The sequence below is a fragment of the Triticum urartu genome, unplaced genomic scaffold, assembly GCF_003073215.2.
Source record: "Triticum urartu cultivar G1812 unplaced genomic scaffold, Tu2.1 TuUngrouped_contig_5228, whole genome shotgun sequence".
NCBI lineage: Eukaryota > Viridiplantae > Streptophyta > Magnoliopsida > Poales > Poaceae > Triticum > Triticum urartu.
Genome location: NW_024115886.1, coordinates 1 through 13,130, shown reverse-complemented (window position 1 = coordinate 13,130; position 13,130 = coordinate 1). Strand labels below are relative to the sequence as shown.

General features: G+C 39.2%; 1 protein-coding gene across 1 annotated transcript; it reads left to right on the top strand.

Moving 5' to 3' along the window:
• Positions 1–461: 461 nt before the first annotated feature.
• On the top strand, positions 462–12,456 carry LOC125528940 (tRNA ligase 1; the record flags this gene model as incomplete). Its single annotated transcript, XM_048693358.1, is given in 25 exon segments — positions 462–512; positions 650–732; positions 809–908; positions 1,333–1,411; positions 1,640–1,763; positions 2,544–2,650; positions 2,768–2,896; positions 3,666–3,730; positions 3,832–3,996; positions 4,143–4,303; positions 4,701–4,732; positions 4,848–5,029; positions 5,599–5,678; positions 6,121–6,186; positions 6,272–6,561; positions 7,189–7,296; positions 8,173–8,270; positions 8,360–8,420; positions 10,313–10,389; positions 10,473–10,544; positions 10,624–10,700; positions 11,043–11,123; positions 11,276–11,378; positions 11,581–11,739; positions 11,897–12,456. Coding segments are annotated over 25 exon segments (2,943 nt in total), but the record flags the coding sequence as incomplete, so codon positions are not given.
• Between the last annotated feature and the right edge of the window lie 674 nt (positions 12,457–13,130).

Below are 13,130 nucleotides of genomic sequence, written 5' to 3'. Positions count from 1 at the left end.
TCTACCGCAATGCTAAAAAGAGTAAAAGGAGCCTAGTTTCCAACTTTTTAAATCAGAATTACTCACTTTGCTAGGTTTCATTGCATTTGTGATATAAGAGTTTTTTTTTCTTTTTTCCCAACTTTTTAAATCAGAATTGCTCACTTTGCTAGGTTTCATTGCATTTGTGATATAAGAGTTTTTCTTTTCTTTTGCTGAGTAATCCATGCACTCCATTGTACTTTCAGCCATTGGATGCTTGAACATGATGTCTGCAATCTGCAATGTAGCTGTATAGACCTTGATGGGTTTGATAAATATGAACGTATTTAGTTGTTCTTGATGGAATATATTAATGAACTAACTATACAGGAGATATTTTAGTAACAGTGGGATCTGGCTCATTTAGTGTCTCTTATTCCCATTTAGTAAATGGAATATTAACTAGAATTTTCACTGTGACCCCACCTGTGTGATTGCAGACAAGAACTCGGATGATTGAGATTGTGTCACAGGGATTAGCCACCATTGAGGTATGTCTAATTCGTTATTTCCTTCTAATTAATTGCCTTTTGGGAACTAAAACTAGAGTCTATACAGTTTGTTCGATGTGATTACCCTGCTGCCTAATAAGAAGTGTTTATCCTGCTAAGATATTATGTTTTTCCAGGTTACGCAAAAGCACTCAGGATCTCTGTTTATGTATGCTGGTCACCTTGGTGGTGCATATGCCAAGAACAGCTTTGGAAATATGTACGCCCTGTTCTTTTATCTGCATTATTTCTTGAGCTACTTGTGTTCTGACTGAAGGCATAAATTCGGCTTGTAGCTTCACCGCCGTGGGCGTTTTTGTCCTGGGTCGCTTATTTCGTGAAGCTTGGGGCAGCAAAGCTCCTAAAATGCAAGCGGAATTCAATGATTTTCTCGAGGTATTCCACACCCATTGCAGCTTTTGTCAAGAATTTCATGTGTTGACTTTTGTTCTCCATGTTCCTGTGTCTGGGCCTTTCAGTACTTGATACACATCAATTCTTTAGCTTACAGTATAAGTGCAACTCGGGTAATTATTATTTTATATATATATATATATATATATATATATATTGCACTTTGATTTTTTTTCATCACAGCTCCAAATTTTGACATCTTTCCTAATTTGTACAAACTCACATAAGCAAATATAAAATCTAATGCCTACCAATTAAATCAAAACATGCCTTGGTGCTTATTTGACTGTTGGAGCTAGTTTGTTGGAATTAAGCACAATCAAGCATCCTTACTTTATCCTCTGTGCCTTTTGTTCTCAGCAGTTCTCTTAAGATTTCTGATTTTGCCCCTGTTTTGTGCTTCTAGAAAAACCGAATATGTATTTCAATGGAACTTGTGACAGCTGTATTAGGAGACCATGGGCAAAGGCCAAAGGATGATTATGGTATGCCTATTTTTCTCCTGACTAAAGTGTTCACTGTTCAATGTGTACTTTGTTCGCCATCATTTCATTCTGATATTGCATTCAAGCTGTAAATGCTGCATTATTCTTACATTTTCCTTCTGAAGTATGAAGTCACCTGCTGCATTTGTTCCAGTTCATCAACTTCCTCATTATTGATAATCTCCTTTGGTATGATGTTATATCAGTTATATTTTGGCTTTTGTGCAGCTGTGGTTACAGCTGTGACAGAATTGGGCCATGGCAAGCCTCAGTTCTATTCTACCCCAGAGGTGATTTCATTTTGTCGGAAATGGCGGCTACCAACAAATCATGTCTGGCTATTTTCCACAAGGTGCCCATCTGATAACTTCATGTGTGGAAGGTTCTCCGCCTATAGTGTTTGGCTGCCTTGTTTGACACAATTACTTTTAGAAACACAGTACAAACGCAGACGCTCATATATGCACACCCACAGTACAAATAAGGCGTTTGACATGATATGTGCATTGCCCATTTAATGGGACTAAGGGAGGGTGGAAGACTTGGTACAATTAATTTATTTATTTAATGATGGCACCTCATGTAGTCGCACTGTACAGAAGAGAGAAGACCTCCAATCCACTTCTTAATTGTGACATCCCATGTTTTGCAACCGTCCAGTGTTTCAAAAGCAAGTGCTGTGTTATTATGTTTGCCACAGTAGATTGTTGCTTGAGTATGAAAATCAGCCAACTTATGCTCGTGAAGTTACTAAATTCTTGTTCTGTTCTCCTGTGTATCATCAACTGTTATGTTGATGTTATTATGTTTGCCACAGTAGATTGTTGCTTGAATATGAAAATCAGCCAACTTATGCTCGTGAAGTTACTAAATTCTTGTTCTGTTCTCCTGTGTATCATCAACTGTTATGTTGATGTGCATCCTCTTGGAGCTCTTAAGTGAACTGTCTATATTGCATTATTGCTAGAGATTGTCCTACAGATTTTTCTTGGTGCCTGTCACCAAACAGCTATTTTCATTCCATTCCTCTGTTTGATTGCATGCAAGTATCACTTTCAGATGAACGCACATATTCATTCGGCGCCGGGTCCGCTCATAACATTGTTATGCTTTCTGTTTACATCTCCATTAGGAAATCTGCCACTTCATTCTTTGCTGCCTATGACGCTTTGTGTGAAGAGGGTACTGCCACACCTGTATGCAAAGCCCTTGATGAAATAGCTGATATATCTGTGCCAGGTATGACCATCTTGAAAGTTTTTTTTTCCTGTACTCTTTTTTCTACACTGCTGCTATAAACTGGTCTGGTATATTTTTATCTCTCCCCACTATCAAAGTACTAACTATTTGTTCTAGGGTCAAAGGATCATGTAATGGTGCAGGGTGAGATTCTTGAAGGTCTGGTTGCCCGTATTGTCAGTCGTGAAAGTTCAGTTCAAATGGAAGAGGTTTTGAGGAACTTTCCAATACCTTCATTAGATGGAGGTAAGCCACTATAATGAATTTATCTTGTTGTTTGAGTGAATAGGTGAGTTATTTAGGAAGGTTCGGTTTATATATAGATGACCTTGACCAAGCTTTCATCTAAATATTAAGTTTCTTTAAAAAAATTGAAGTCACCTAATAAGACTTCTTCTCATGTAAAGAAAACCAGGCTACCTTTTTTTTGGTTTTATTATATTTGTAGTTTTTATACCATATGGCAGCGCTAATCCTGCCAGTCACTTAGTGTGCTTCCGACTCTGAGCTAACTCTGCAACACCAATGCTTATAGTCAAATACATATTGACCCGATAGTCCGATACACAGATACAGAGATTTGCCGTTTACCAAAAAAAATGCCTACACATTACATGCATAACTATTTTGTAATCATTAGCAATTGATATATCATGGTTGGATCTGTAGATCACAGAGGTTAATCACAATTGATCAATTCTTCTCAAGTGAATACAAAGGAAACGATCCAGCAAACATGAAAGTATGGAGTATGAATGTCCGTGTGGTTTTAAGTTCAACCTATCAATTTATCATAGGTGGTTCGAGTTCAAACTAACAAAAAAAGAAGAAACATTCACTCTTGGAAAGTGGTGTCACAGATCTGGGAACCTTAATGTCAGTACAATTTGCATCTATCCTAACAAAGATTCTCTGATGCATTTGATCATGTTCCGAGATTGTTTGGGACTTCTTATCTGTGAAGTTGTAAACACTTTATATGTCTACTGATTCACAGAGTTACTATTATATGCAGGTGACTCTGATTTAGGACCAAGTTTACGAGACATATGTGCTGCTAATAGGTCAGATGAGAAGCAGGTAATATTTAATGTTGTGAAGTGGTATTCTCCTCTCCTTCGTGCTTTGTCTTAACTTTGTATTAGTTCTACCTTGCTGTAACTTCTACTTTTACATCACAGCAAATTAAAGCACTTCTTGAAAATGTTGGATCTTCAATGTGTCCAGACCACCGTGATTGGTTTGGATACAGTGGTCTTGAGCCCCAGTCTCGAAATGCTGATAAATCAGTTGTCACTCATTTTTTGCAAGCACATCCCACGGACTATGCAACTAAGAAATTACAGGTTAGCAGATTTTATTGGTTCTTGTCCAACAATACATTGTTCTTGACCGTAATAGAGATACTTCCATTTTAAATGCATGATAACTGCAACACCAGTAAGCCAATAGCTTGTTATATGGTAATTCTTCCTGTTCTGGACTGTTACAGGAGATGATTGGTCTGATGAAGCGGAAAAATTTCTCTGCATCTTTCAAATCTTACTGGAATTATCAAAAGGTTGATTCTCTTTCAAATGATAACTTGTGTTACAAGATGGTTATCCATGTGTACAGTGATTCTGTTTTTAGACGCTATCAGCAAGAGATGAGGTAAGCTTGTGAAATCATCCTTGTGTATGACTCCCTCCATTTCATCAAACTATAAAGTTTAATTTTGCACCCTTCTTAAAAAATATAAGGCCTGCATTTGGAAGTAACTATTTTTTCTTGCTTTTGCCACCATTCATCTCTCATCTCCCTTCATTTTTATGGTTAAATACTCATACTAATTGTTTTCTCCTTCCATAGACAATTACTTCATGGCTAGTTGGCTACCATGGTCATTTTCCTATACTAATAATGGGCTTATTGAATTCCCACGCCTGACTTAGTTACGCCTTGTAATATGAAATGGAGAGAGTATCTCATTAGCTTATGGAAGTATTTTCTTTATTCTTCTCTTTTTGAGATTTATTAGGTCTAATGAATCCTGCATTCCCCTTTATAGGAAAAATCAAGAGTTGTGGCCACTGTACAGAGGTAAGTTGAACCTTTTTTTATATAAAACTCTCACCTCTCATGACAATCAATTTTTAACTCTTGCAATTAATGCATGCACTGATGTGCCTTTGACTGATCTACGTTTCATGGTTAGGTTTCTTTGTTGATGTAAACCTGTTCAAGGCGAATAATAAGAAGGCTGCTGAACTTTCCAAAGACAGTAACACTTTACTGAGAAATATCAATGGTGCTTTGGATTCAAGTTTGTCAAGTAAGGATGGTCTAGCTGACGAGGATTCAAATTTGATGGTTAAACTAAAATTTCTGACTTATAAGGTACTTTGCTATTGTTTTCAGCTTCTTTTGGGACTTGGCTCATTTGGTCAACTTCTTGAGATACTAGTCAATGTGTACGTGCAATGCACGTTAATTTAGAAGTATATTAAGTGCATGTGGATATTAAGTAGGATATTATTTGCGTGTTATTATGTGATTAGCACTATTTTTGGCATGAAATTAACTGCACGCTAAACGTGTTGAGCGCTCGACATCGAAGCAGTCTAGGTTGTTGGATTGACATGATTTGATGGTCGAGATTAATTGGATCTGCCCCTTTGGGTCTTTTTATATTGGTATAGATGAATACTATCCTGTTTACTTGGGATTGGTTACTATCATGTTCAATTTGGTAATTAAGTTTTGCAATGGTACTAATATGCATGCTTATGGTTGTGCGTTCCTGTTACTTCCTGCGGATCTCCCTCTGACATTTCTCTATGGACTATTGGACTCCCTTTCCTTAAGTAGATTCTTCATTCTTGCACATGGGAGAGGTCTACAACTGTATAGGTTTAACTTTGCTGAATATGTTTTTCTAAGAATTTTCTTGTATTTCTACCTGACAGATAAGGACATTTTTAATTCGGAATGGCCTGTCCACCCTCTTCAAAGATGGCCCATCTGCGTATAGAACTTATTACCTGAGGTATGCCATGTAGGCCAATCTTATCCAACTTTCAAGCTTCAACTTTCCTCTGCTTCTCTTTGAACAATTGATAGGAAATCAATGCCAATAGAGACAATTAACTATTTTGTGAACTTCATAATTGCTGGTTTAGTTTTGTGCTCTACATAATTTATGTAATTTCAGAAAACAGTTGTAACACATCCTCCAGCCTTCAACCTAGTTGGTATATATATAACAGCGAATGGCAATACCTATAAGGCAGGGACACACAGATGTCTATAATTTTGTGAAATTCAATAATTTTCCTTCGGCAAGTGATGATTTCATGCTTGAAGATTCTACCACATGCAATTGCTGTAGCTGAATTGCCAATTGTGACTAATTACATGGTCTTGCTGCTTTTGTACTGAATAGAAGCAGTGCTTTCCCTGATATTAATGTTCCTGAATGTGTTAAATAGGCAAATGAAGATTTGGGGAACATCAGCAAGTAAGCAGAAAGAGCTCACCAAAATGTTGGACGAATGGTATATTGCTAAATTCTCTCTTCATAGCATTTATCCTTAGTTTCTTACAAACGTTTGTGTTAACTAAACTGGTTACCCATTGCAGGGCTGTATACATCAGAAGAAAGTATCAAAATAAGCAGCTGCCATCCTCAACATATCTTAGCGAAGCAGAACCTTTCCTTGAACAATATGCTAAGCGTAGTCCTGCAAACCAGGCTTTGATAGGGGCTGCTGGTGACTTGGTTCAAACAGAAAATTTCTTGGCCATACTTGATGCACAGAGAGATGAAGAGGGTGACCTTCAGCCAGAACGTGGGACAGCTCCTTCTAGTCCTACGTCGACATCCCTGGACGTTGTTTCGAAAACTGAGGGCCTTATTGTCTTCTTTCCTGGTAAATTTGATTTCTACCAGATTCTGAGACTTAAGTTTATTGATTTTGAATTGTACTCAGTGATTGTAATAATCGGGATACTGAGAATGTTTACCACTGCTCAAGAAAGATAAAAAAAAGGACGACACAGATTCTTGGTTCTGAATTTTTTAACACGCTTGAGCATTCATAAGATGCAGGAACCCTATTTGGCATGGCTTTAGCTTATGTCAGCTATCGAACTTAATAGCTTAACCAGATAAAGCAGATTAGTTAGCCATAGAAGTTGGGTACTAGCAGATGTTCATATCCGTAAGCATAAAAAATACTTGTTCTTTGGGCTTTGGCTGCCTGGATTAAGCTTATAAATCCAATGGGCATACGTATAGGCCCTAAGGTTGGTGTCAGTATGCCTCAATGCCAGACAAACCTTGTTTTCTTCAGCAATGCCGTGTTTGTATATATATATATATATATATATATATATATTACCTCTTATCTCTATTATCAACGTATCATATGAAGTCATGCAACACCTGGTTCATACCTGAAACAGTTTTTTATAAAATATATCTGCTGCCAAACATTTCTCGCTTAGTAATTACTATGGCTCATTATCTTCTTTTGTCATGTTTATTCTTCTTTCAGGTATACCTGGTTGTGCGAAGTCTGCTTTATGTGAGCAAATATTAAACACGCCCGGTGGCCTTGGTGATAATCGTCCTCTTCATAGTTTGATGGGAGATCGTACTAAAGGTATGGAACGTCTGCAACATTTTCTACTGATGTTCATCGGGCCCAACTTGTTCTTAGATCTTCTACAAACTGGAGTGTGGATGCGTTCAATTGTTGCAGCTTTCTAGTGGTCACATATAGTAGATCATCACAGCTGTGCCTTCTCTAGGACTACCCTATTGTTCACCATGATAATTGATTATTGGTGTGTGCCTTGCTCTGACAAAGATATTATTCATTATTCTCTAAATAGCAGCTGATAAGCTTTGCTTTTTGCCAAGAAATACATTTTCCATGGACAGTAGACCACTTTAGCCAGCGTTGATTAGAGACAGAACATTATCCCCAGTTTACATCTCCGGAGCACTTTCGGACCAAGAACATGTTCAGAGCTAGTATAATTTACATACAGAGAGGGGCAAAATACGCAAAGTCATGTTGCTGTGCCGGTGCCGCACATGCATATTATGAGGTGACAGGAATATTGTTAACCCCCCTCGCATGGGATGCCGATGTAGTTTGACTTTTTTTTTCTGTTCATTATTGTACGCAGAGTTTGGCACGTGTATCCCCCCTGGGACGCCAGAACAGGGAGCGAATCCGGCAGTTCTTAGCTGTTCGATTACGCGTCTGCATGCCTGGTAGATAGCTGAGAAATGGACTGCCAATGTTGTGTTGACGCGAAAACGAAAGAAGTGTGGCAAATCCAATTTCATAACTGCCGCATTATAGCAGTAGAGATTTATCAGTATATCAGTGTCAGTGTTTTTCAGATTGCCACAAATTTTGTGTCGCTACTTATTGCTTAAAAAAATTTCCTGCTGTTTTAGGTGCTATATTTCGGCCAAAGTAATACATTATTTATTTGACCATTTTGTTAACTGTTCACCCTTACAGGAAGATACTGGCAAAAGGTTGCTGATGAGCGAAAAAAGAAACCATTTAGAATAACCCTCGCTGATAAAAATGCACCAAATGAGGAAGTCTGGCGGCAGGCAAGATTACTGTTTCCTTGCTTTGTTTCCCCTTGAAAATTGGTTATGACAATATAGGAAGAACTGAACTGATAAATCATTTGTTCCAGATTGAGGATATGTGTGGGATGACAAAGGCTGCTGCTGTTCCTGTTATTCCTGATTCTGAAGGTAACTTGTGCTTCATTATTTATTTTTCATTTTGCAAGGAACTCAAAAGAGAAACATCAAATTGCATTTCTCTGGGAACTTTTGCATCTGTTTGAATTGTGAGAGAAATGTGACGCATCGCACTCAAATCAATCCAGAGATCATGTGGACCCCATGACTTCATTAATAGTCTCAGTGAGGCCTCTTATTGACTTGCCACAATAGGGGCTTAGGTTCCCAATAAGTCGTTTTGGTGGACGAGCACCTGATAGCTCGCAATCATGTCCGCACAGGTGCATTGGGATCGGCTATGTCGATGTATTCACCAGCAGTATAGGTAGGGAAGATTGATTACTTGATGTCCTATTTCATCCGCGGAAGGGTGGCCTGGCTCATGGGACACGGCAGTCAATGCGGCCAAACATGTTTCTGTGCCGGGGCATGCCCACTTAAACACATGCATGGGTCTTACTTCAAAATTTGAATAGTTCGTGATTAAGATTTGCAATTGACATCACCATTGATTGTTTTTTTAAGGAGAAAAGGCTCGCTGCAATATTGGCTTGACTAATCTAAATTAACAGTGTCATGATTTGCAGTTAACAGCAGGTGTGCACAAGACATCAATATTTTGAGTATCAAAACTTTACGCCTAAATCACCACTTTTTTATCAAAAAAATTCTCACGACATGAACCATTGCCGCATTAACACGAACAAAGCATCACCATTTAGATGCAGTAACCCAATTAAGTGAGAACCAATTTGCAATTAGTGTCAATTCCATTTGAATCCATTCAATCAGTGGCAAGACTCTGGATTTAGAGGCCCTAACACATGAACAAATAGATAACTATCAGGAATTGGAGTCCAACCAAATTTTAATAAGAACACACGCACTGGTTCACCACCAGATTTACGGTCTGACTCAAATATGACCGTATTGCCCCTGAATCCTAGAAAAACTGAATTAGGTAAGATATGGTCCAGATTATAACACCAGGTAAGAGAAAAGTAATATACAGAAACAATTGGTTGAATCTACCCTACCGTGAACAATCAATTCTGAACGGATGGAACCAAAGGTCAGATCTAGCCACGCTAATGCCGGCTGAGATCTTTGGCAGGGTTGGTGTCTACGCTGCCAGATCTGGTGCCTCGCCACCTTAAACAATCTCCACGACTATCGTGCCCTCCTGGCCACCTCCATTAGCGGACCTAAAAGAAACAATAGTTACGTGGTCCCTGGTATCTAGCATTCTACCCACAATGGTTGGCCATACAATCGCGATTCATAATGGAAAGGAACATATACCTATTTACATAACAAATCCTATGGTAGGTCGCAAATTGGGGGAATTCGTGCCTACTCGCATTTCACGAGTTATGAAAATGCAAGAAAGGATACTAAATCTCGTCGTTGCAATACCCTCATTGCTGGATGTCGGAGTTCATGAAGACGTGTGAGTCACGAGCTCCATTCTTTGGTTAATGCCTTCACTCCTGGTGTTGCAGCCCAGCACCACATCTGTGTTGGGATGACCTCCAGCAGACCATGATGGATCTAGACCTTTTCCTTGCAAAGAAGAATCTTGATTTCTTTTTCGTCGTCAGAGTTATAGCTCTGCCTAGAAGAGAGGGAGGGAGGGAGGGCATGTGTTGCATCCCTATGCCACTGCGTACGCGTTTGCTACTCGTATTCAACAAATCAACTGTGCGAAAATCCAGATGGACACCGATTCCAGAATCATGAGTCCGGATTGAAAATCCACTCTTCCATATATCCTGCAAGGGGATTGTTAAAACTCTGGATCGACATTACAAATTTTATTGCATACATCTCTGTTTATGACTGATCATGCCTTGTTCTTGAATAAGTTTCATAAGTTTTCTTCTTGTTCCTTGAATCAACAGGCACCGATTCAAATCCATTCTCTCTTGAAGCTCTTGCTGTTTTCATGTTTCGTGTACTCCAACGGGTCAATCATCCGGTATGTACACGATATTTACTCTTACACAAGTTTGTTGATGCTCACCGTTATACATTCTAAATTGTTTCCACAATTTATAAAAGGGAAATCTGGACAAATCATCACCAAATGCTGGCTATATTTTGCTAATGTTTTACAACCTCTATGATGGCAAGGTATGTACATTTAATGATAAACTGTTTCAACTCCTGGAATATACCAAATTATCAATGTTCATCAACAAACTAATTTCAGTGCCGAAGAGAATTTGAAAGTGAATTATATGAGCGTTTTGGCTCTTTGGTTAAGATGCCTCTCCTGAAGCCAGAGAGGTAAGATTAATGTTACTATTTCCGCCACTAGTTTATCAAATGTCCTGTTTCTTATATTCTTGATACTGTTTGTCCCATTCTTTTATATGGCTGGGCAATGCATTTTTCATTCCATGTCTCTACAATACCATGTTAGTAGAGCTATACATTTTATTTTATTTTCACTTGATTAAACATTTAGGAAGACAACTTGTTCAATACATTTGTTATCCAGATAAATGTGTGGTTTTTCATGTCATGTGCCAGAGAATGGCTATGTCCTCTTTGTACATTCTGATTGATATGTTGCTTTGCGTACTTGTATCCACTGAACTGCTAGTTTGCTACTTAAATTTCATGCAGAGCTCCATTGCCTGGTGATGTCAAAACTATCTTAGATGAGGGAATGAGCTTATTCAGACTGCATCAAAGCAGGCATGGGAGGTATGGAACTGTTAAGCAGTTTTCATTGTACACCCTTCTCGGAGTACAAACTTTGTGCAGTTTCAGCTGTCATTTTTTTCATAACTAGCGACACATTATTAAATTCATGATTATTTATATGCTGGCTGATTTTCACAATAATGTCATATCAGAGTGGAGCCATCAAAAGGTTCATATGCTCAAGAATGGGCTCAGTGGGAGAAAAGACTACGTGTGGTCTTGTCAAGGAATGCTAATTATCTTACATCCATTCAGGTAACCATGTTGTTAGGCAATAGAATGGTTTTGCAATTTGTAGTTTATAAATGATGACCTTTAATTAGGGACTTGCACTGGTATTCTCTGGAATCATAAGAAGCTGTGGAATCATAAGAAGCTGTTTACTGTGACGTTTACAAATTTCACTGTACAGAAAGAGAGGATGTGTTTCTTTTGTTATAATGTTCTCATTTATTAGGTTCCATTTGATGTTGCGGTGAAAGAAGTACTGGAACAGTTGAAGGCTGTTGCAAAAGGTGATGTCAAAACTCCTGATACTGCAAAGCGAAGGTTTGGGAATATCGTTTTTGCTGCGGTTACAGTACCCCAGGCAGATATATTGAGCCTTCTCCGAAAGGTAAGATATGCATGCTCAACTTAGTCCTTAAGGTGTATGAACTTTCCCAGTTCTAGTTTTCGTAGTCATGTGACTGCTGCCGCAAGGTTTTGTCATCATGCAGCAGTCATGGATGATGCTCTAATTTAACCATTTACACATTGCGTAACTGTAACAGTTGGGCCAGAATGATGGTGATGTAAACAATTTTCTCAACGGCATAAAAGTGGAGGATAACCTAAGCAAGGCTCATGTCACCCTTGCCCACAAAAGAGCCCATGGTGTAGCTGCAGTTGCTAGCTATGGAGTCTACCAGAATCAGGAAGTCCCAGTGTCGTTTAACGCCTTCCTCTACACTGATAAGATGGCTGCTCTTGAGGCACAACTTGGAACTGTAAATGGCGAGAAGATCGATTCCAAAAATGACTGGCCACATGTTACTCTTTGGACAGCCCCTGGCGTTGCACCAAAGGAAGCAAACATGCTGCCGCAGCTGTTTTCATCAGGACAAGCAAAACGTGTACTGATCGACCCTCCGATCACCATCTCAGGAGTGCTTGACTTCTACTGATTCCTGTCTTGGTTTTAGAATTTGATGTAGACTTGAGCATAGAATCAGGAGTCTTCGGGTAACTGCTAGGGGCAACAACTTTGTAAATATGTTTTGAGTTTCATGCCACGAAATTTTCAAGGGATTACTAAAGGTTCTTAGGAGTTATGGCAACAGCTTCGTAAATATGTTGAGGTCTCAAAATTTCCAAGCTATTATTAAAGGACCCATCGAGACTGATACTAGTCTTTATACATGGATAGATGAAACATGTGCCCCTGAGAATTAACATAAATCAAAATTGATAGATTGGTAATGATTACTGAAGGACCCTCTTAGCTGGCGAACATTCGGCAGGAGAGGTTAGGGCTGGTAGTTTCTTTGGAGTGACATGACAGACAAATTAAAACTGCCACCCTTTCGATCTCGCTCGTACAAAACTGCAATAAAAAGGGTTCATTTGCCATCTCTCTCCCAACGAAAGTCAGCCTGATAAGATTTATGTTAGTTCGTTTGGATGGGAGAGGCTAAACAATCTGGTAGTTGCTTGCTTAGTGGTAGTAGCGATCCTAGAAAGAGACGAAGGAAATGGTCATCCGCCCCTTCAAAGGTTGTCGTGTTGTGCTTGCAAGTGCCTAGAGGTTTCGTGTTGTGCTTGCAACCTAGAGGTTCATCGTGCGTGCTTGCAAGTTAATGTGTGTGAGCAAAGAACTATAGTGCACATTTCAAATCATGTCAAGTAGAGCATGGTACTGCGTGACCAAGCTGATCTGATCGAGTGGCCGAGGCGGGACGAGCTCTAGCCAACTAGCACCGCACGCCACTCCGGCTGCGGCGGCCACCCCTCCCCCTCCCCGCCGGC